Consider the following 25277-nt stretch of genomic DNA (forward strand, 5'->3'; position numbering starts at 1 on the left):
GATATTCAAACTGGGGAGGGGGGGGGTCTGCCCCCTGCTGCCTGGCAGCCCTGATCTCTTACAGGGGGATATGATAGTACAATTAACCCCTTCAGGTGCGGCACCTGAGGGGTTAATTGTGCTGATCACGGCCCCCTGTAAGAGATCGGATGCTGCTAGGCAGCAGGGGGCAGTCATGTACACAGTTTGTAGTATATTCTAACTAGAAGCGTCCCCATCACCATGGGAACGCCTCTGTGTTAGAATATACTGTCGGAAATGAGGTTTCACGATCTAACTCATATCCGACAGTATATTCTAACATAGAGGCGTTCCCATGGTGATGGGGACGCTTCAAGTTAAAATATACCATCAGATTGGAGAAAACTCCGATCCGATGGTATAAAAGGGACTCCAGACTTTACATTGAAAGTCAATGGAGACGGATCCGTTTGAAATGGCACCATATTGTGTCAACGTCAAACTGATCCGTCCCCATTGACTTGCATTGTAATTCAGGACGGATCCGTTTGGCTCCGCACGGCCAGGCGGACACCAAAACGACTTTTTTTTCATGTCCGTGGATCCTCCAAAAATCAAGGAAGACCCACGGACGAAAAAACGGTCACGGGTCACGGGAAAACGGAACCCCGTTTTGCGGACCGCAAAAAAATACGGTCGTGTGCATGAGGCCTTACAATGTAAGTCAATGGGGACGGATCCGTTTGAAGATGACACAATATGGCTCAATTTTCAAACGGATCCGTCCCCCATTGACTTTCAATGTAAAGTCAAAACGGATCCGTTTGCATTATCATGAACAAACAACATTATCATTTTTTTTGTTCATGGTAATGCAAACGGATCCGTTCTGAACGGATCTAAGCGTTTGCATTATAGGTGCGGATCCGTCTGTGCAGATACCAGACGGATCCGCACCTAACGCAGGTGTGAAAGTAGCCTTACAGACGGAGCGTGATTCCCGCAATGGACTCGCTCGTGTGAAACAGCCTTAACCCGGGCGGCCGTCCAGTGTTGCGTTTCTGCGCTGCAGTGCCAGGCCAGGCCAGCCCTACCCTCCTTGAGTGAGAGTCTCCTCCCCCTGATTCTCCTCCCCGTGCGGGTGCGGCGTGCCTAGTCATTTCCTGTTGGGCGGCTGCACCGGACATGACGTTTCCCTAGGCTGCGCAGGCGCACAACAACGCCGAGACGCAGCAGGGAGAAGGCGCCGGAAAAGCTTTCGGGAGAGTGTGAAGAAGCCGGTGCCGGTCCGGAAGTGAAGATAAGATTTGTAAAAAAAAAAAAAGGTCTTCATAATTGTTCACCACATTTATGGTCAGTGAGTTCAGAGTAGACTCAGAGTAGGGTCTGATGGGGGCTGGCTTTAGAACTAGCTCTGCTATATTTCTGTAGCCTGCAACCTCTAACTGCCCAGTTGGGCTGAAACTACAGTACTACACCCAACATGTTCTGGCAGTAATAGTAAATGGATATTGGTGCAATTCTGAGCTACTAGTCTATATAATACATAATATTATATTGTATTATATAGACTAGTAGCTCAGAATTGCACCAACATCCATTTACTATTACAGCCAGAACATGTTGGGTGTAGTAGTTTCAGCCCAACTGGGCAGTCAGAGGTTGTAGGCTACAGAAATATAGCAGAGTTAGGCTACTTTCACACTGGCGTTTCTGGGTCCGCTTGTGAGATCCGTTTCAGGGCTCTCACAAGCGGCCCCAAAATGGATCAGTTCTGCCCCAATGCATTCTGAATGGATAAGGATCCGTTCAGAATGCATCAGTTTGCCTCCATTCAGCCTCCATTCCGCTCCGGAGGCGGACACCAAAACGCTGCTTGCAGCCAAACGGATCTGTTCTGAACGGATACAAGCATTTGCATTATAGGTGCGGATCCGTCTGTGCAGATTCGTTTTGGTGTCCGCCTGGTGATGCGGAGACAAACGGATCCGTCCTGACTTACAATGTAAGTCAATGAGGACGGATCCGTTTTCACTGACACAATATGGTGTAATTGAAAACGGATCCGCCTCCCATTGACTTTTAGTGTAAGTCAAAACGGATCCGTTTGCATTAGCTTTTTTTTTTTTTCGTGGTAATGCAAACGGATCCGTTCTGAACGGATACAAGCGTTTGCATTATAGGTGCGGATCCGTCTGTGCAGATACCAGACAGATCCGCACCTAACACGGGTGTGAAAGTAGCCTAACTCTGCTGCTGGTGGAGGGAGGTTGGGGGGGGGGGGCGGGGACAGGGAGGGGGGCCCCATGGTTCAGTTTTGCACCGGGGCCCCATGGATTGTGTGTACGCCACTGCTCCAGAGACATTACATATTATGTGGGGGTGAGGGGCTGGGAAAGTGTGAAATGCCACTGATGAGAGGGAAGAGGGGGACACTGGGAGACATAACTTCTTGCCCTGTATAAAGTATAGGTGAAATAGTTGGTGGGCAAAGGTCTGTGAGGGGCTGGAACAACAGGGACACAAGATGTGCAGGGGCAGCAGCTTCAGGACTCTCCTAACTTTCCAGTTCCCTCCCACAGTAACTTACCCCAGTTCTGCTGTGGGGATTAGTGGGACCAGTGAGAGAAGAGAACTGAACTTTATACTGGAGGCACAGTGACTCCATTATCTCCTGCTGCTGCCTCGGCTCCTCTGGCTCTGCCCCCTCCTCACACATGATGGAATATCACACTGCAGAGAGGAGTAGGGGGGGATCTGTCCGCTCATGTCGGGTCGGTGAAGTTTACTTTGGAGAAAGGAACAAGCGCTGCAAAGTATTGTGCTGTCCCTTTCACCAAAGTGAAATGATATGTATGCCAGTGCTGCAGTCCAGCACCTGATAACAGCCAGGCGCCTGAAAGTATAGTAACTGCCCTGCTCGTGGCTCTGGCTGGAGTATAAGCAGACAGGCAAGGGGCCCTCCGGGCATTTCACCGGCTTCCCGGTGAGCCAGTCCGACCCTGACAACAGAGCTAAAACTAAACAGTCACAAGGTCAGGCTGTCTGGGTTTGGTGGCAAACGTCATTTTTTTTCCCCCCCTCTAAAACATGATCTTCTTCAAACTCTATGACAGCAGTGGAATATTACCAGCTGCTCATTCAAATTCATAACAGTCTCTCAGTGTTGCAAATACAGGGATAATAAAGAGGATATACAGTACAGACCAAAAGTTTGGACACACCTTCTCATTCAAAGAATTTTCTTTATTTTCATGACTATGAAGGCATCAAAACTATGAATTAACACATGTGGTATTATATACATAACAAAAAGTGTGAAACAACTGAAAATATGTCATATTCTAGGTTCTTCAAAGTAGCCACCTTTTGCTTTGATTACTGCTTTGCACACTCTTGGCATTCTCTTGATGAGCTTCAAGAGGAGCTTTTTGATGCCTTCAGTGTGAATCTACAATTTTCATAGTCATGAAAATAAAGAAAACTCTTTGAATGAGAAGGTGTGTCCAAACTTTTGGTCTGTACTGTATATCACAACATATAAAATGCAGTTACACAGTAGTGATGAACAGCATAGGCAATATTCGTTTTCGCGATATTTAGCAAATTTTTGGCCTAATATTCGCCATAAATTTGCAAATTCTAGAATTTATGATCTCCAGTCAATATTTACTCACGGAAAAAATGCTAAAATGTCACCCAAGAATGTAACAGACGCTTTTGCACCCTGCTCCCTCTTTTGCTGTGTGACCACCGCCTCTTCCTCCAAACTGCACAAGTCACTCGCATGACCTTGATTCCATGTGGGGCCTAGTACCTCATCATCCTCCACATCATCTTCCACCCACTCTTTACCCCTGCCCTCCTTGTCGATCTGTAGACTACAGAAAGCCTCAGTAGTTGGTACCTGTGTTTCATCAGAGACGTGCTGCAGTGGTCTTCCCATGTCCTCATCCTGAAACATAAGTGGTTGGGCATCAGTGCACTCAATCTCTTCCACTTCTGGTGCAGGGCTATGAGGATGGCCCACGGAAACCCTGCCAGCAGAGTCATCAAAAAGCATAAGAGACTGCTGCATGACTTGGGGCTCAGACTGCTTGAATGATTTGCAAGGGGGTGAGTTGAAAGACAGATGACAATGGGCTGTAAGTGCCAACTCTGATCTTTCAGCAGGAGACTGGGTGGGAGACAATGTGAAGGAACTGGAGACCCTGTCAGCCACCCAATCTACTATTGTCTGTACTTGTTCTGGCCTCACCATTCGTACTGTCCTAAATGCAGTGTAGGCCGCAAATGTACTTTCTAGCGCAAAAGATGAGCATTTATCACCCAACAATGTAACAGACGAATTAGTGAAATGTATTTCCTTGTCCACTAGGTAGAGCAGGGGTATGTCACAGCCAAAAATTGGTGAATTTCACCCGACAATGTAACAGACGAATTAGTGAAATGTATTTCCCTGTCCACAATGTAGAGCAGGGGTATATTACAGCCCAAAATTGTTTAATGTCACACAACAATGTAACAGACAAATTAGTGAAATTTATTTTCCTGTCCACTATGTAGAGCAGTGGTATATCACAGCCAAAAGTTGTTTAATGTCACACAACAATGTAATAGACGAATTGGTGAAATGTATTTCTCTGTCCACTAGGTAGAGCAGGGGTATATCACAGTCAAAAATTCGGGATATGTCACCCGACAATCTATCAGACAAATTAGTGAAATGACTTAAAATAACAAAATACTTAAAAATAAAAAATAATAATCTTGATCTAGGAGGTGGAGGTCTATATGGAGTAGGAGGTTGAGAAGGCGTAGCGGTGTAGGGGGAAGCGGCGGTGGAGGAGGATGAGGTAGCCAACACTGATTTTTTGTTTTAATTAATTAATTCATTAATTTTTTTGTTGTTTAAATTAGGGTACACCCCAAAACATTGAGAAATATATAAAATACAACAATGAGAATGTGCTCTGGGGTATGACAATGGCTGGGTAAGGCCGGTATACATGTCTATTCTGCACAAGGTACGGACAAGTCCTGTGGGATCCATGCCTGGTTCATTTTAATGAATGTGAGCTTTTCCACATTGGCTGTGGACAGGCGGCTGCGCTTGTCTGTGATAACGCCCTCTGCCATGCTACACACACGTTCAGACAATACACTGGCTGAAGGGAAGGCCAGCACCTCCAAGGCGTAAAGGGCAAGTTCAGGCCATGTGCCCAATTTGGAGACCCAGAAGTTGAAGGGGGCAGACCCATCAGTCAGTAGGCATGTGCACACATACTGCTCAACCATGTTGCTGAAATGCTGCCTCCTGCTAAGACGTTCCATATGAGCTGGTGGTACTGGTTGTTGTGGCGTGCTGACAAAGCTTTTCCAAATTTCGGCCATGCTAACCCTGCCTTCTGAGGTGCTGGCGATGCCCCAGCTGCGTTGGTGACCTCTTCCTCCTCCTCTGCCTTCCCCTTGTGCTTCAACTGTGCCCCCGCTGTCAGGTGGGAAAGCCAACAGCAGCGCGTCTACCAACGTGCGCTTGTACTCGCGCATCTTACGATCACGCTCCAGTGACGGAATTAAGGACGGTACGTTGTCATTGTAATAGGGATCCAGCAGCGTGGCCACCCAGTAATCAGCACAAGTTAGAATGTGGACAACTCGGCGGTCGTTGCGGAGACACTACAGCATATAATCGCTCATGTGTGCCAGGCTGCCCAGAGGCAAGGTGTATTGACAAGGTGTATAGTCTGTGTCCTCTGTATCCCCCCAGCCACACACCAGTGATGCGCATGAGCTGGTTTGGGTGCCACCCTGCTGTAAACATGGTTCCTCCGCCTCCATCTCCTCTTCCTCATCCTCCACCTCGTCATCCTCCAGAACTGTGCCCTGGCTGGACAATTGTGTACCTGGCGTATGTTGGTGCAGGAACCCACCCTCGGAGCCACTTGTGAATGACTGGCACATCCTCTGTTCCATAGGGGAATGAAGAGGCAAAGACTGCAGCAGAAGAGGAAGCAGGAGGAGCCAGAGACCTGTCTTGGTTTTGAGGTGTCTACTCCACTGCAGCTAGTGCTTTGCACTTAGATGCCTGGTCATGCAGGTTGTGCTCAGGTTTAAAAAGTTTATGTTTCGCTTCAGGCTCTGATTGCACAGCGTGCAAACCACTCGTGTCTTGTTGTCAGCACATTGTCTGAAGTACTGCCACTCCAGGGAACTTCTTGGAGCTGGCTTTGGTGTGCTCAGTCCCTTGGTGCAGTGGGCAGTAGCAGGCGTACTGTCTAGGGGACGGCCGCTCCGCTTTTGCACCCTGCTCCCTCTTCTGCTGTGCTCTTGGCTCTGTGCAACCACCGCCTCTTCCTCCGAACTAGACAGGTCACTCGCATGACCTTGATTCCATGTGAGGTCGATGACCTCATCGTCCTCCACATCATCTTCCACCCAGTCTTCACCCCTGCCCTCCTTGTCGGTCTGCACACTGCAGAAAGCCACAGCAGTTGGAACCTGTGTTTCGTCATCATCCGAGACGTGCGCCGGTGGTCCTCCCATGTATTCATCCTGAAACATAAGTTGTTGTGCATCGGTGCACTCAATCTCTTCCACTTCTGGAGCAGAGCTATCTTGATGGCCCTGGGAAACCCATCTAGCAGAGTCATCAGAAAGCAGAACAGACTGCTGCATGACTTGGGGCTCAGACTGCTTGGCTGATTTGCAAGGGGATGAGGTGAAAGACTGATGGCCATGGGCTGCAGGTGCCAACTTTGATCTTTCAGCAGGAGACTGGGTGGGAGACAATGTTAAGGAACTGGAGGCACTGTCAGCCACCCAATCTACTGTCGCCTCTACTTGTTCTGGCCTCACCATTCGTAGAGCCGCATTAGGCCTGACCAAGTAACGCTGAAGGTTCTGTCGAGTACTCTCACCTGAGGAAGGTGTTTCACTTGTGCGTGTAGCTGGCACAGATTGACTATGTCCTCTCCCTGCAACAGGAGCTCCACCAACACCAGCAGCACCACAACCGGGGCCACGTCCCTTATTTGACGCTTTCCTCATTCTTTGCGTTCACCAACCAAATTAACAGATGGTTTATGTCAGGCGACAATGTAACCGCCAACAGTCAACAATTAAGTTCACTGACAGTAAGGCAGTGCCGGTGTCATAAAGAAGAAAAATTTCTTGAGGTCACACAATAGTGTGATAGGCAAATTTTATACAATTACTTCACGGTCACAAAAAATTTTAATTTGTCAACCAACAATGTAACAGCAGTATTGACTGGTTGTATTGGACTGTCACAAATGCAGCAAAGGCCGCAAATGTAGTGTTTTGCACAAAATGGATGTTTTTTTTAAAACCAGAATATAAAAGCAGTTTTTAACGCTTGTATTGGACTGTCACAAATGCAGCAATGACCCCAAATGTAGTGTCTTGCAAAAAAAATAAAAAATTTTAAAACCAGGATATAACAGCGATATTTAACGCTTGTATTGTACTGTCACTAAGGCAGCAAAGGCCGCAAATGTAGTAACTTGCACAAAATGGATGTTTTTTTTAAACCAGAATATAACAGCAGTATTTAACGCTTGTATTGGACTATCACAAATGCAGCAAAGGCCCCAAATGTAGTGTCTTGCACAAAATGGGTGTTTTTTTTTAAACCAGAATATAACAGCAGTATTTATCGCTTATATTGGACTGTCACAAATGTAGGGCGCAAATGTACTTTTTAGCAGAAAAAATATAATTTGTTCCCACAGAATCTAACAGATGGATTTACTTGGATTGTACTTTACAGAAAAAAATGTGAATATGTCACCCCCTGGGTCCCTGAACTCACAGACCGATTTCCTATATTATTTTGCCTTCCCCTGGCACATATGCAGTGCAGGTGCACTTAAAAAATGGGTATATGTTGCCCACTGAACTAAAAGAACAGGGTTAAATTATTGTCCCTGGCACACTGAACTTGCACAAAATGGCCGCCGATGCCCACCTAACAGACAGATAAAACTTTTTTTTCTGTATTACTGGGCTCAGGGCAGGGTAAAAAATATTGCACTCCACCCACACAAAATCGCTGTAGATTGCAGAGTTAACAAGTTCTAATAGATAGATTATTTCCTATTCTCTCCCTCACAGCAGCAGCATCCTATCCCTACACTAGTAAGAGCAGAGTGACGTGCAGCACCACGTGACTCCAGCTTATATAGAGGCTGGGTCACATGCTGCACTGGCCAATCACAGCCATGCCGTTAGTAGGCATGGCTGTGATGGCTTCTAAGGCACACGAGATAAACACTTGTCGATTGGCTGCCCTGCAGCCTTTCAAAAAGCGCCATTAAATTGCCGAACACCGAACTCGAACTTTTACTGAATAGTTTGGGTTCAGGTCCGCGGTTCAAAAATCCTAAAGTTCGGTATGAACCCAAACTTTACAGTGTGGGTTCGCTCAACCCTACCCATTAACTATCTGTATTATATATATGAGCTAACAAACTATCTAATGTAATTGAATAAGGATCCAGATGACTCAGCAAAGCACAAAGCACAGCAATGACACTGCTCTCGCTCTCTCTCAGAACTGCAAAAAACAGCAGAAAATGGCTGCTGGGGAGTTTCCTATATAGTAAGAGGTAGGCAACTTTCCTATTGGTTGCTAGTGATGTTGCTCAGTTCAGAAAAAGATATTGCAGCCTTCTCATTGGCCCACAAGCAAGAAGCAGGGAGTACTGTTGAAATAAAATCTAGAATATTCACGATTACAAAGATATAGCACTATATTCTAGATCTTCGCTAATTTTCAAAGTGCCAATATTCACGATAAAAATTTGCGAATAGAATATTTGCGATCAACACTATTACACAGTAATAAACAGTATAAGTTAACCCTTTCAAGAGAAATAAAGTAAGAAGTTTTAACTTTGCATAGTGGAAATAGACAGATGTCCACAAAAGTACACCCTGCTCCAGAGCACTACACATCCCCACATGTATTCTCCGATCCTCACAAGACCTTCTTTCCGCTTATCACCTCTTCCCTCAATTTCCTCCAAGATTTCTGCCATGCATCCCCTATACTCTGGAACTCTCTACCCCAACATATCAGACTATGACCTACAGTGGAAAAGAAACCTGAAAACCCACCTCTTCAGACAAGCCTACAACCTACAGTGACCATGGTGCTGCTATACCTCTATGACCAGCTTTACCTCACCTCCTGTGTCCTTCCCCCAAATTTTGTAGATTGTAAGCCCTCACGGACAGGGTTCTCTCTCCTTCTGTACCAGTTTGTAACTTGTCTTTTTCATGCTTATTGTAATTGTTTGTATTATGTATGTACACTCACCTAAAGAATTATTAGGAACACCTGTTCTATTTCTCATTAATGCAATTATCTAGTCAACCAATCACATGACAGTTGCTTCAATGCATTTAGGGGTGTGGTCCTGGTCAAGACAATCTCCTGAAGTCCAAACTGAATGTCAGAATGGGAAAGAAAGGTGATTTAAGCAATTTTGAGTGTGGCATGGTTGTTGGTGCCAGACGGGCCGGTCTGAGTATTTCACAATCTGCTCAGTTACTGGGATTTTCATGCGCAATCATTTCTAGGGTTTACAAAGAATGGTGTGAAAAGGGAAAAACATCCAGTATGCGGCAGTCCTATGGGCAAAAATGCCTTGTGGATGCTAGAGGTCAGAGGAGAATGGGCCGACTGATTCAAGCTGATAGAAGAGCAACGTTGACTGAAATAACCACTCGTTACAACCGAGGTATGCAGCAAAGCATTTGTGAAGCCACAACACGCACAACCTTGAGGCGGATGGGCTACAACAGGAGAAGACCCCACCGGGTACCACTCATCTCCACTACAAATAGGAAAAAAAGGCTACAATTTGCACAAGCTCATCAAAATTGGACTGTTGAAGACTGGAAAAATGTTGCCTGGTCTGATGAGTCTCGATTTCTGTTGAGACATTCAAATGGTAGAGTCCGAATTTGGCGTAAACAGAATGAGAACATGTATCCATCCTCTGATGGCTACTTCCAGCAGGATAATGCACCATGTCACAATGAGTTCACTGTACTAAAATGGCCCCCACAGTCACCAGATCTCAACCCAATAGAGCATCTTTGGGATGTGGTGGAACGGGAGCTTCGTGCCCTGGATGTGCATCCCTCAAATCTCCATCAACTGCAAGATGCTATCCTATCAATATGGGCCAACATTTCTAAAGAATGCTATCAGCACCTTGTTGAATCAATGCCACGTAGAATTAAGGCAGTTCTGAAGGCACTAACACCGTATTAGTATGGTGTTCCTAATAATTCTTTAGGTGAGTGTATACCCCTTTTCATATGTACAGCGCCATGGAATGAATGGCACTTTAATAATAAATAATAATAATTGGATGTGGGATGGGCCTGAGGTCGCATAGGGGAGGGTCTTAGTTACAAATAAGTTTAGACCTTTGAGGTTAACATACTGGGGGACTACATCTTCTATTATGGTCAGACACATTTAACTGTTAGGTCTCTTATGCATTTCTTTATCACTGATGTATGTAACTTGTTGATATACCACCATGTTTTGTATGTGTGTATCTTATTATGAAATGTGTATCTTATTATAAAAAACAAAACTGATCTAGATAGAGTCTCAAAACTGAGGTTATTGTGGATAGCAAAAATAGATACATTTAAAATGTGTACTCCTATAAAAATTCTATAGATATATAGATGTAAACCCTTATACTTTCCAGATGATAATACAGCTTGCTGCTGAGAATTAAGCTTGTGCTTTATTTGGGGAGGATGGAAGGGAAAAACAAAATTTTCTTCTTAATGGGAACCTTTCACCTCAAAAATGCATCTACACCTGCCAGCAGTACCTCATACTAGCCCGCAGCCTGTTAATATTCATATGTTTCATCCTGTTGTCCGATGCTGCGTAAGTTAAAAAAACACATTTTTTTTTCTCCATCAGCGCTATAGTGCCGGCTAGCTTGAAGTCAAGGGGGCAGCGGACTCCTTGCTTTAAGTCAAGGTAACCACGCCCCCTAACCGTCCTTCCTTGACTGAGAGTAACAGCCTGCAGTACGGCCGCGATTCCCCAAGTCTCGCGCATGCGTATTTCACCGCTGAAACTCAGCTAACAGCGGCAGCAGGAGATGGGATAGCACATTACTACAGAGCGCACCGTGCATGCGCGAGACTTGGGGAATCACAGCTGCACTGCAGGCTGTCACTATCAGGCAAGAGGGGGTGGTTAGGGGGAACTTTAATGGCAGGCGAACCTGATAAACCTTCAGCTCATATTTGCAGCCACCAAATACTTAGTGGAAGTGCACAAATAGTCCCACAACATGGACAGTGACATACTAGAGGGGGATCAATGACAAAAATTCCAACTAAAAATATGTGTCTTAATCAAGGGACATTTTTATGCGTCTTAAAGGGAAATTCTCTTAAATGTGCCCTGTTGCGCAACCTAAATACACTATATAGAAAGTATATTATTGGTATATACCACACCTACTTCAATCACTTTTAGGGGGGGCAACTGGTATATCACACCAGTAGAAATTATTTGTTCCAATAACGCTTGTTCCAACAAGGAAGGCAATCCATTAGAATATACATAAAGATAAAACGTAACCTTAAATAATGTTACTATTAAAAGATATCCCTCAAAATGAAAATAAATCGAATTATTAAAGTAAAGCAAAAAGCATAGATGTGGTGGGCAATAACAAGTGCTCAGCGGCACTAAATCAGAAACCATATGTCCTACCACAATCCGAGGGGTTCCAGTGCACATCCATGAATCCCGGAGGAAAAGCAAAAAACATCTATCCCTGGGCTAGATGATGATGTGGTATTGAAGGACAGGGTGGGCAAAGAACTGTCCCTGATATTGCCCTACAGGGGGGTGTTATTCTGGCCCTGATAGCCTAACCACAGAGCATCCGCCCTGATAAGAGCAACCCCGTCCGGAACCTTACCCTATATAAAAATGGCCCTAGTAAGCCCATAGCCCCTAAGCCCCCCTGACTTCCAGGTGATCGCTATATAGATGTATGTGTTTTTGACTCAATATAAAAGTATATTATAAGTGTATCACACATATAGATAGCACACCTATACCAGTCCTTAAAATGACTTTTGTGGCCCTATTAGCTAGCGTTTGGTGTCCCTAACATTCTGTCCCTGCTCCACACAGCAACCTCTCCCTACACTGGCAAAACACTGAATGTAAAATGGCAGCCAGATCGGGTTTATTTATAAGGTAGGGGGTATGTCCATCTGCTGAAACGTCTCAAATGGCTGTCCTGTACCACCTGATGGATGTGTCATGGGTCAAAGTTCTTCACAATGTAAAAGAATATGGCGGGCGTGAATATCGCCATATGTTCGGTGAATCGCGAACACGCAAAGTTCGCAGCAAAACGACCGCCGGGCGAACCGCAAGGCCATCTCTAGTCATCTAATAAACCTTAACTCTAAGCTATAGAGCTATAATGGGATATAATGAATGTTTATAATGTCAGAGAGCAGAGATAATGAGCCATTCAGCTCTAACTGATGGAAAAGGCTCCATATTTTTAATACAGACCAATTGAAAAAATAATTTTTAACTCAAAAGGAGTACAATGCAATAATAATAAAAAAAAAATGCCCCCAAAGGTGTACATAACCTTTAAGGAAGGAGGGCTGTGACTTCAGAATATAAAGTATTACCTAAGAGCCTCTAGATTAAAGATGGTATAATATTGCTGGGCAATAGTCTAACAAAGTCCCTGGGCACAGCTGAAAGAAGCCTCACTACTGAAGAATTGGATGTTGAAACATCTGTTGATTTTCACACTTTTAAACCTCACAACCCACCATGCCTGCTTGATACTGTGGCTGAAAGAATCAGGGCTGGTAATCAATTTAATCAGAATTCAGAGTTAAGTGGCTTTAGTCTTTCTTTTTTCAATGCTTTAACACATGATTGAACTATTTAGGTATGTAGAATTATGGAATGTGTATGATTTTTTTTAATCATTTTTTTTTTTTAGGGAAAATGAAGCAACAAAAAAAACCCGGTGCAAGCAGAGATGCCTATGAAGTTTATTTTTTGTTTATTTTTATTATAGGGAAAGAGATTTGAATATATATCTATATTCAGCAGGCTGAATTCAGCCTGCTTTTGTGGGAGGAGCGTAGGAGGCTTCTTAAGCCCCGCCGCCCAGCACACATGGTGCACGTCCCCTCTCGCCTGATGTTGGGTAGGAGAAGTGGCACCTTTCATTTCCATTTCCGGCCTCAAGCAGCCTGCACGTGCCGCGATCCTGCACGCCAGAACCCGCCGCCTTCCGGGTAAGTTCTCCCCTTCTTCCCCGATTCCGTCCCCCAGACCACCAGTACATCCGCACCCGCTGCCGCATGGTCAGAGTCCTTCTCTCCTGCTGCTTCAGTCTCGCCGGCATGCGTACCAGCGTGGAGCGCATCACGTGATCTCCCCGCTGCGGCGAGCCGGAAGCTAGCGGGAGCGCCGCTACTATCTGCACGGGGGAAAAACATCTGCCACACACGGCTTCTTCAAGAAGTGATAAGCTGCGCCCGTGTAGCACCACTCAACTCTACATAATTGCCAGGTTTTAGACAAAGATTATTTGCTGACATTGGAACATTTCATTGATGTGCATTATAGAACGGTATTATAGTACTTTTTGCAATCAAGTATTAAATACAATTAGTACTTTTTAGCAGTAGGAACGCCTCTGAGAATTAAATCAGACTTCCCTGTGCTCTCTATTTATGGAGGCGACTACTACCAATGCTGATTGCAAAAACGAAAGCAAAATGCAAATTGCTCATGTAAGATGGGTGCACTACAATCCCTGCACATGGAGGTGCAACCTGACAGGTCCTAATGTGAAATCTGTCATGGGTTTCCCTACCGACCCTGCGCCATTTATAACACTGGTGTCTCATGTGGCAGTGGGAATTATGTGCACCTCCATGCACCAGGGCCCAAGGCAAGATCCCTGCTACCCATGAGTTGCTGGAAGGTGCGCTATTAGATGTAGGTTTTATGCAGTATATCTGACTTGGGCCACAGTTCCCCTTATAAGGCCTCTTTCACACTACAGTATGTCCATTTCAGTGTTTTGCGTTCCGTTTTTAACGGATCCGTTGTTCCGTTTTTTTGGTTCCGTTGTGTTTCCGTTTCCGTTCCGTCGTTCCGTTCCGTTTTTTCCGTATGGCATATACAGTATACAGTAATTACATTGAAAAAAATTGGGCTGGCCATAACATTTTCAATAGATGGTTCAGAAAAAACGGAACGGAAACGGAACAGAAACGGAAGACATACGGATGCATTTCCGTATGTGTTCCGTTTTTTTTGCGGACCTATTGACTTTAATGGAGCCACGGAACGTGATTTGCGGCCAAATATAGGACATGTTCTATCTTTCAACGGAACGGAAAAACAGAAATACGGAAACGGAATGCACATTCCGGTTTTTTTGCGGAACCATTGAAATGAATGGTTCCGTATACAGACCGTATACGGACCGCAAAAAGTAAAAAAAAAAAACTGTAGTGTGAAAGAGGCCTAAGAGTAATATTCTGCCTGAGAGTCCACCCCGTATACCGCACTTTATACACCCAGCTGATAACCTAGGTCATCTGTTGTGAAGGGGCGATCCCGACCGTCAGTCTCTACTACTGTATACTTAACTCTGGCTCATTTATCAGAATTAGAGAATGTTCATTTAGTCATCTCACTGAAATGTGCAGCCTTCAGTTCTGTCAGTCGCTCGACACTTGCTCCTTAGCATCAGAATGCTGACAGAGAAGCAGTTCCCAGTGCGTTGCTGAGCAGCAACTGACCAAATGGCATGCAGCAACGTTAATGAGACTGAACCTGGGGAGCCAGGGTCCGCAGCCTCCATTACTTCCACTGCACCATTCACTTCAGTAGAGCCAAGCAAGAGTGCATGCTGGGAGTGGTAGTGTCACGCCTCACAACAGCTGGAGTGCTGGAGGTTGCTCACCCCTGCTGTAGAGGAACACTCCAGATGCTCCCTGTTATGTCCTGTAACCGAGTGGAAAAAAAACAAAAAAACCCCGATACGCTCAGGTTCCCAAACGTCCTTCTGTCATCTTCTCCTGTCCGTAGGAACGCCCTGCCTTCTTCATGCTATTTTCCTCTCTTCCTTGCTTGTCGGTTCCCACCCGCCTGATTCGCTCAGGTTCCACACCCCCGCCTCATTTGTCGGGGGTCTTTCACTCATCTTGCTCCAGGTACGCCCTGGATTCCCTCCTTTCCATGTGCCGTTTCCTTGTGTCTATTTCACCTGGGTTCTGTACCTCTTTTTTTTTTTTCCCTTCTCCTCAGGTCACGCAACCCATGTCTTTCCACGCTTGGTGCGCCCGCTCACACTAACCAGGTCCGCCCTGGTCTCCTTCCTAATAGGTGTCACACTCTTCTTCTATGTTCATTTTTCCGCCTCCTGGCCTGGTACATCCAGGCCTCACGTCTCCCAAAGCAGTCATCCTTACCTGGTACGCCCTGGACCGTTCCTTGTCCTTGTTTACATGTCTCCTGCCCCGGTCATTCCCAGGTAACCCAGGATCACCCTGGTACACTTTTACTCAGCAGACCCCTTGTTGCTAGTCTTTCCGTCAGTCATAATGATTCATGGTCACCGTGCACCATTACCCCGTTCATGCTGCCGGTTCCGGCAATTCCCCCATACCGTGCCCGCTTCCGCAGCAATCAACACGTTTCGTTCCTGGCACCAGTACTGTCATATCCCACGAACATCTAGTCGCTTTTTAGTCACGGTTCATGAAGTCAACATGTACGGTCTTGTTCTTTTAGGTGCTAAGCTAACCCGCGGGTACCCGTTAGAGTTTAATCATCTTTTCCCAGGTAAGTAAAGCACGATTCGATATTTCGGCCTCCCGGCATAGCCAATCGTGGCAACATATACCGTTCTTTTCAGGTGAAGTCCCTTTAAATCTCGGCGCAAGCAGCTCCGGTGAATTCAGGTAAGTTGACAGTCACACGCCTAGCAGGGGGACCAACGCGTCCTTAGGTCACCAGCTAGGTTAAGACCCCGTTCCTCGCTACGAGCATTTTTCTCCGGCGGCACCGCCTGCGCCCATCCCACGATTATTCCCCACCAGATTCCATTATGTCCCTTTCATTTTTCAGCTCAACATGTCTCACGTTTCCGACCTCGAGGACGCTCAATCAACTGTAGAGTCCGCGGTTTCGGAGCGAGCAAGCCTTTCACCCTACCGGACTTGGACAATCCCTAAGATGATCGCCAAGCTAAACAAGCGAGGGATAAGTCATTCGGCCACAGCCCGTAAGGCCGAACTGTATCGCTTCTTGTTTCCGGAGCCATCCACAGCGTCCACGGAGCAAGTCTCCATGTCTACCATCCAGTTGTCCCTAACGCAACTGCATGCCACCATTAACAACCTAGCCAGTTCCATCTGCGACAAACACCAGACTCCAGGCAGTCGAAAGTAGGGACACGTCACCTCCCGCTCCCATCAATCCCACTCCAGGTCCTTCCACTTCCCGGCCTTCTTCCCCAGGTAGGTTTTCCTGGGCACCCGAGATTGCTCACTCCTTTTTCAGAGAACTTGCGCAAAGACATACTGGCAGGCAAGTATGTCAACTTAGCAGCGGTCCTCATTTCTACCCATGATACCGTGGAAAACAGGACCATCGCATGCGGCGATGTGTCTGTGGTACTGAAGTCCAAAGACACTCGCCTTAACAAAAAACTCTCTATCCCAGAGTTTGTGCTTGCGTTCAGCCTGTATCGGGACATCATCTGTTCGGCGCAGCCAGCCAGAAGGGAGGAGCTCAACGCATACCTGTACAGGGTTACGGAGCTCGGGTATAAATACGGAGGATTCGCCTACTACGACTACCATAGGTTAACATATCACCAACTGGGCGTCCTTAGATATGGAGCTTTTCTGTAGACATTTTGCCGGACTTAGATCCCCGTATTGCTCCAACTGCCAGTCAGTACTGCACACTTCCGACTGGTGCCCCAACTCACACGTCACTTCCCAGGCCAAACAGCAGCCCAGCACTTCAGCTTCCCAAAAGCCAGGTCCGCTCCTGGACAAATTAGGCTGGCCCATAGTATTCCTGGGGAAAAATCAGTTGTTCAATAATTACAATTCCACTTTCTGCAATTAAAACAAGTGTAAGGTGCTCCACATTTGTTCCACCTGCTTTCGGGCCCATCCTCAATCCTCCTGCTCCCAGCGCGCTGCTAAAAGCTGACTAGCCGACAATGTTCCCCTTTTGGTCTCCCTCCTAAAAACCCACCACAACCCCGGTTTCGTAAAATTCCTGCAGTCCGGGTTTTCCGTAGGCTTCCATACCGGTCTCGTCACCTTGCCCCAAGGTTCATGGGAAGCACCTAACCTGGTGTCATCCATGGAGGACCCGGCCTCGGTGGATTCTCTTCTGCAGGCCGAACTGCAAAAGGAATTCATCATAGGCCCATTTTCCCAACCTCCTTTCCATGTCTATAGAGTAAGCCCCATCGGTCTAGTCATAAAAAAAAAACACCAATAAAAAGCATTTCATTTACGATTTGTCAGCGCCTCATTCATCCAGTGTTCCAAGTCTCAACTCATTGATCCCGTCCGAAGAGTACTCGATGCATTACTCTTCCCTGGATGAAGCCATACAACTGATCTTACAAGTGGGGGCGGGCGCTTGGCTTTTCGAAGGCGGACATCTTAGATGCCTTCAAGCTGTTGCCAGTCCAACCTCACCTTTGGAGGTTTCACGGAATCAAATGGAGGGACCAGTACTTTTTCGCCACCCGCCTCACGTTCGGGTCAAAGAGCAGCCCCTGGCTCTTTGATCAGTTCGCCCAGGCCCTCCATTGGATTCTGTTAACCCACGCAATTGTCCCAGAGTAATCCATTACTTGGATGACTTCTTACTGATCGAAAACCCCAACCACGTGCCCGACAGGTTGGAAAGTCTCCTCAGCATTTTCACTGCATTACGGGTCCCAGTGGCACCATCAAAGGTCGATGGCCCTTCCACAGTCATCACTTTCTTAGGCATCTCCTTAGACACCATCAGAATGGAGGCCAGACTCCAAGAGGACACAATTAGTCAGGCTCCAAATGTCCATTTCCACTCACGTGGGATCCAGGATCATGTTGAAGGGCGTTTTACAGTCGTTGTTGGGCTCTCTCAATTTCACCACCCGTATCATGCCGCAGGGTCGATCCTTCACATCAAGACTCCTCCAATTGTTGCCTACAGCCACGACGCAAGACTCACTTATTCAGCTGGACCGGGAAGCCCTGGCCGACCTAGCTATGTGGAGGGTCTTCCTATCTGAATGGAATGGCATCTCCCTGTTCATCCCGCACTGGAGTGACATCTGTCTGACCGTGTATTCCGATGCGGCCACATCCGTCGGGTTCGGTGCCTTATTTGGCCGCCAATGGTTTGCAGACTCCTGGCCTCCCCAAATTCACTCGGACCCTCAGGCCATTTAGTCTTCCCCCCTCCTAGAATTATATCCCATCGTGGCGGCCGTGCAAATCTGGGGAAAAGAATGGAACAACAAGCCAATATCCTTCATCACTGACAACCACACGGTAGTTGACATCCTTACCAAAGGCAGGTCCAGCTTGCCCAAAGTCATACGCTTCCTGCGCAAACTCACTTGGCTAGCTCTAAAACATAATTTCCAAATTTCTTGTGCCCACATCCAGGGCATCAAGAACGTTGCAGCAGACCCCTTGTCCCGCCTAAATCTTAACCTTTTCTTCCAGGTCATGCCACAAGCCGAAAGAGTCGGGATAACCCCCCTGTGGCGAAACCAACCTCGCCACTGGGTTTTGGAGAGGCCCGTTTACCAGCCTCTTGCCTCAGGATTATGGCCCATACTAACTTTAAAGGAGAAGACAGACACAGCTTAAATCTGTCTTTGGAATGGTATTTTGTTATGTGAGGATACCCAGATAGCTAATTTTATTGTATTAGTGTATTCTGAGTGCCATTCACCTAATGATATGCACTCAGACTTGAGCTATCTGGGGCAATGTTAAATGTCTGTGTTTGCTGTGGGGGTGTGACATTGTGTGTTTGGGTGGTGATTTCTGTCCTGTGTCTCCACATGTGTATTGGCGATTTCCCTTTGTCCTGAGAGATAATTGAATTGCTCCTCGGGTGTCTCCAGGGCAGAAAGGAGGAAACCATGAAGCATTGTGGGGATGTGTTGTGTCTGTGTATCATGAGTGCTACGTATCTGTCCTGTGTCACAGTCTTCCTTCTGGTCCCCTAGGGGCGTGTCCACCAGATGGGGACCTGCATAAATACGGGCGGGTAGCCCTCAAAGAGTTCCTGTTTTATACCTTCATGAAGTCTTGGGTCATGTTTGGGGGATGGAATAACTACACTCTTGGGGATTGCTATATCACAATACTCCCCTGAGTATAAGCTCTTGTAAGAGCTTTCTCCTGGTTCCTGTCTCTGGATTTAGGAGAGGTTCACCCACTGGAGCCTGGAGCCTTGTCGTAGGTCCACGGTGGGTAGGAGACGGCGAGACCTCCACCAAGCTTCGGCGGTTCGTGGGGTCTGCAGCGCTGACTGTGTCAAGTGGAGTGCTTGGAGTCCTCTGGAAGCACTAGGAACATCTATCGACGGAGGTACCCGGTCGGGGTGCTAGGCGTTCCGTTACACCCCCTGTATTTCAATTCCCTGATCTTGGACTAGACAGGCACATATCAGTGGCACAGTCTCTCATCCGCAAGTCCCTGTCCGAGAACTCCACCAGAAACTACCAATCAGGTTGGAAGGCATTTAAGGTTTTTTCTCACCTTCATCCTAGGGGCAACACGAGCGAAGTCACGTTCATCATGGCTTTCCTGGCATACTGCCACAAAGACCTTCACCTTTCATACAGTACCATCAGGTTGTATTTGTCGGGGGTCCAGCATCACCTCATGATCTGTCATCCTGACAGCAACTCCATTTTTTCCTCCCATGCCATCAAAGCCACATTGCAGGGCATTCAGAAGAGCTCCAACAAGTCCGAACCCACCAGGCAACCCGTCTCAGGGGACTTGTTCAGGAAGATCTCAACCTCCCTAGGCGGCAGTCCTTTTGGCCCATTCAGAAGCAGCATTCTCAAAGCTGCCCTCTATTTAGGTTTCTACGGCTTTCTCCGGCCCGGGGAATTCACCAGCACCTCCCCTCATAATTCAGGTCCCGTACTAAGCCAACTCACCTGCAGGCACGAGCATTTCATCTTCACCTTACCCATTTCCAAAACCTCGCAAATAGGGCCCCCTGTATGCATCAAATATTTCCCTACTACCAACTCTTGGTGCCCAGTGGCCGTCCTCAACTGTTTACTAACCACCATAGGCGACCGAGCTCCAGCCAGCCCTCTGCTTCCTTTCCCTTCACCGCCACTTTCGTCCTCGCAGTTCACCAAACACATGCGCAGCCTCGCATCAGGTTTAGGGTTCAACCCCCGGGCCATATCAGGCCATTCGTTCCGGATCGGAGCCGCCTCCGCCGCATCCAAACACAGGGTCCCGGCTCACATCATACGCACAATGGGTCGATGGAAGTCATCTAGTTTCTCACGGTACATCCCGCATCCAAAAGCCGAGATCGCCAGAGCTTTCTCCGACTTGGTACTTTAATACTACCTTCAACAATAAAAGGGTTGTATCATAAACCATTTTTTGCCCTCTTTATTTGGCCTACCCTTGTCACGTGGCTAAGGGCACACCACTAGCCTACCTAGTTAGATTAGGTTCAGACTCGCATGCCAGGCTTCGCGCCGTAGCCAGGACCACAAATATAAATATATATACAGTGGGGGAAATAATTATTTGACCCCTCACTGATTTTGTAAGTTTGTCCAATGACAAAGAAATGAAAAGTCTCAGAACAGTATCATTTCAATGGTAGGTTTATTGTAACAGTGGCAGATAGCACATCAAAAGGAAAATCGAAAAAATAACTTTAAATAAAAGATAGCAACTGATTTGCATTTCATTGAGTGAAATAAGTATTTGAACCCTCTAACAAAAAAAGACTTAATACTTGGTGGAAAAACCCTTGTTTGCAAGCACAGAGGTCAAACGTTTCTTGTAATTGATGACCAAGTTTGCGCACATTTTAGGAGGAATGTTGGTCCACTCCTCTTTGCAGATCATCTCTAAATCCCTAAGGTTTCGAGGCTGTCTCTGTGCAACTCTGAGCTTGAGCTCCCTCCATAGGTTTTCGATTGGATTAAGGTCCGGAGACTGACTAGGCCACTCCATGACCTTAATGTGCTTCTTCTTGAGCCACTCCTTTGTTGCCTTTGCTGTATGTTTTGGGTCATTGTCGTGCTGGAACACCCATCCACGACCCATTTTCAGTTTCCTGGCAGAGGGAAGGAGGTTGTCGCTCAGGATTTCACGATACATGGCTCCGTCCATTTTCCCGTTTATGCGAATAAGTTGTCCTGTGCCCTTAGCAGAAAAACACCCCCAAAGCAAAATGTTTCCACCCCCATGCTTGACGGTGGGGACGGTGTTTTGGGGGTCATAGGCAGCATTTTTCTTCCTCCAAACACAGCGAGTTGAGTTAATGCCAAAGAGCTCTATTTTGGTCTCATCAGACCACAGCACCTTCTCCCAGTCACTCTCTGAATCATTCAGGTGTTCATTGGCAAACTTCAGACGGGCCTGCACATGTGCCTTCCTGAGCAGGGGGACCTTGCGAGCCCTGCAGGATTTTAATCCATTGCGGTGTAATGTGTTTCCAATGGTTTTCTTGGTGACTGTGGTCCCTGCTAATTTGAGGTCATTAACTAACTCCTCCCGTGTAGTTCTAGGATGCTTTTTCACCTTTCTCAGAACCATTGACACCCCACGAGGTGAGATCTTGCGTGGAGCCCCAGAGCGAGGTCGATTGATGGTCATTTTGTGCTCCTTCCATTTTCGAACAATCGCACCAACAGTTGTCACCTTCTCTCCCAGCTTCTTGCTAATGGTTTTGTAGCCCATTCCAGCCTTGTGCAGGTCTACAATTTTGTCTCTGACATCCTTGGACAGCTCTTTGGTCTTTCCCATGTTGGAGAGTTTGGAGTCTGCTTGATTGATTGATTCTGTGGACAGGTGTCTTTTATACAGGTGACTAGTTAAGACAGGTGTCCTTAATGAGGGTGACTAATTGAGTAGAAGTGTCTAACCACTCTGTGGGAGCCAGAACTCTTAATGGTTGGTAGGGGTTCAAATACTTATTTCACTCAATGAAATGCAAATCAGTTGCTATCTTTTATTTAAAGTTTTTTTTTCGATTTTCCTTTTGATGTGCTATCTGCCACTGTTACAATAAACCTACCATTGAAATGATACTGTTCTGAGACTTTTCATTTCTTTGTCATTGGACAAACTTACAAAATCAGTGAGGGGTCAAATAATTATTTCCCCCACTGTATATATATATATATATATATATATATATATATATATATACACATATATATATATATATACATACATATACACACACACACACATACATACATACATACACTCACCTAAAGAATTATTAGGAACACCTGTTCTATTTCTCATTAATGCAATTATCTAGTCAACCAATCACATGGCAGTTGCTTCAATGCATTTAGGGGTGTGGTCCTGGTCAAGACAATCTCCTGAACTCCAAACTGAATGTCAGAATGGGAAAGAAAGGTGATTTAAGTAATTTTGAGCATGGCATGGTTGTTGGTGCCAGACGGGCCAGTCTGAGTATTTCACAATCTGCTCAGTTACTGGGATTTTCACGCACAACCATTTCTAGGGTTTACAAAGAATGGTGTGAAAAGGGAAAAACATCCAGTATGCGGCAGTCCTGTGGGCAAAAATGCCTTGTGGATGCTAGAGGTCAGAGGAGAATGGGCCGACTGATTCAAGCTGATAGAGGAGCAACGTTGACTGAAATAACCAACCACTCGTTACAACCAAGGTATGCAGCAATGCATTTGTGAAGCCACAACACGCACAACCTTGAGGCGGATGGGCTAGAACAGCAGAAGACCCCACCGGGTACCACTCATCTCCACTACAAATAGGAAAAAGAGGCTACAATTTGCACGAGCTCCCCAAAATTGGACTGTTGAAGACAGGAAAAATGTTGCCTGGTCTGATGAGTCTCGATTTCTGTTGAGACATTCAAATGGTAGAGTCCGAATTTGGCGTAAACAGAATGAGAACATGTATCCATCCTCTGATGGCTACTTCCAGCAGGATAATGCACCATGTCACAAAGCTCGAATCATTTCAAATTGGTTTCTTGAACATGACAATGAGTTCACTGTACTAAAATGGCCCCCACAGTCACCAGATCTCAACCCAATAGATCATCTTTGGGATGTGGTGGAACGGGAGCTTCGTGCCCTGGATGTGCATCCCTCAAATCTCCATCAACTGCAAGATGCTATCCTATCAATATGGGCCAACATTTCTAAAGAATGCTATCAGCACCTTGTTGAATCAATGCCACGTAGAATTAAGGCAGTTCTGAAGGCAAAAGGGGGTCTAACACCGTATTAGTATGGTGTTCCTAATAATTCTTTAGGTGAGTATATATATATATATATATCTCTCTCTCTAATTATATATATATATATATATATATATATATATATATATATATATATACACACATATATATATACATACATATACACACACACATACATATACACACCCACACGCTTATTTTGTACTTTTTTTGCACTTTTTAAAGTTCCCCTAGGAGTAATGTCATATACTCCAAGGCTTTAGCATTAAAGGCTATGAGAAATTCACTGTGTTACTATAGAGCCATGCCTCACAGGCAAGGTCTCCATAGGAACATAGCTGTGGCAGCCTTGGATCCTTCAAAGGGACCAAGTCTGCCACAGAAGGAATGATTTTCTCAGATATGCTTCTATCGGTAAATCCAAATCCTGAAAATATAAAAATCACAGTATGTGTGAACAAATCAAGATGCCACCTATTAGTGAGTACATGGCTCTGTTGATGATTATTTCTTACCTGTCTCATGTAGTGACTGGTTGAAGAGTCCCTCAATCGTCTCACATGTATTTCCATCACCACCGCACACTCGACACTTATCTTCTCTGGCATCAGATCCCAAAATCCGATCACAGCCCACATGCTAATAGCAAACAAATAAAGAGTGTTTTATATTGTAAATTATAATTAAAAATGAGTTTACATTTCTGGTCCTACAGAGTTATGGACTAAACTCAGAGTACAGAGAGACATGTTCTTGATTTAAAGTCTCATACAATTTATTGGGGAAAGTTAGGGACTAGAGATGAGAGAATCAATTCTAAACTAATTAGATTCATTCTGAATAAAAAAATAATTAGGCTGATAAACAAATTAGAAGTTTTGGCGATTTGTTTCAGACGAATTGTGCAAAAATGGTGCCAGTGCCATTATACTGTGAAATTTGCCAGAGAAAACAGAAGGGAGGATGAAGATGAAAGATCACATGACACTTGGAGGGAGAGGGGGAGTGCATGCCCTGATTAGCTCAGAGGCTGACACACAAGGAACAAAGGCCATTCTGTGTACAGCTGTTGTGACTGTGTCTGTCAATAAGCAATTGCAGACACAAGCGCAATCTAGGTGTGATAGGGAGAGTATAGTAATATAGTTAGGTAGATTTAAGGTTTTATCAGGTAAAGCATACTGAGTGAGGGACTGGTCACTCAGAGTTGTGTGTTCAGGAGTTTCATACAGCTGCTGGCAAATTCTGCATTACAAAGTCCTGCAACAACCTCATTTTTTCTGTAAATAGACAGCCAGCTAACTTTCTTTTTTTTTTTTTGTAAAAGCCTAAAGTTTCCACAGTTCCTAATTTTATTGCCAGCCCATTCAGCATCCATAATATACATTATTCTGTAAACGCTGGGCAATGAAAATACCTAGCTACCATTATTTCTCTAATAAAGCTATTCCTGCCTTTTACTCTCACATGAGGGAGAACATGGGCCACCGCTTGCAATTGTTACAGTCCAGCAAGGTGCACACCAACCTGGACCAGATGTTACAAGAAAGGACGATACACTTCTTTCACAACCCACAGGGTCAATCTTTTTAGCAGCAGTGCTGATGCTGCGCTGCATTAAAAAGGGCAGGTCCTACTGCCACCTTCATGTTTATGTCAGTCTGTATCCAATGACAGGTGCTTAGCTTCCTCCTCCATGCCTCCTCCTCAGTAGATATCCTCCAAT

The 25277-nt window shown here is 45.8% G+C and overlaps 1 protein-coding gene across 1 annotated transcript in view; it reads right to left on the reverse strand.

Moving 5' to 3' along the window:
• LOC120990945 (A disintegrin and metalloproteinase with thrombospondin motifs 6-like) overlaps positions 1–24826 on the reverse strand; it is a 452812-nt gene extending 427986 nt beyond the window's left edge. The window contains exons 1-2 of the mRNA XM_040419836.1: positions 24806–24826; positions 24067–24190 (exon numbers count right to left, since the gene is read on the reverse strand). Coding sequence (XP_040275770.1) covers positions 24067–24190; positions 24806–24826 — 145 coding nt within the window. The remainder of the gene's footprint in view (positions 1–24066; positions 24191–24805) is intronic.
• Positions 24827–25277: the final 451 nt, after the last annotated feature.

Source organism: Bufo bufo, chromosome 2 (genome assembly GCF_905171765.1).
Source record: "Bufo bufo chromosome 2, aBufBuf1.1, whole genome shotgun sequence".
NCBI lineage: Eukaryota > Metazoa > Chordata > Amphibia > Anura > Bufonidae > Bufo > Bufo bufo.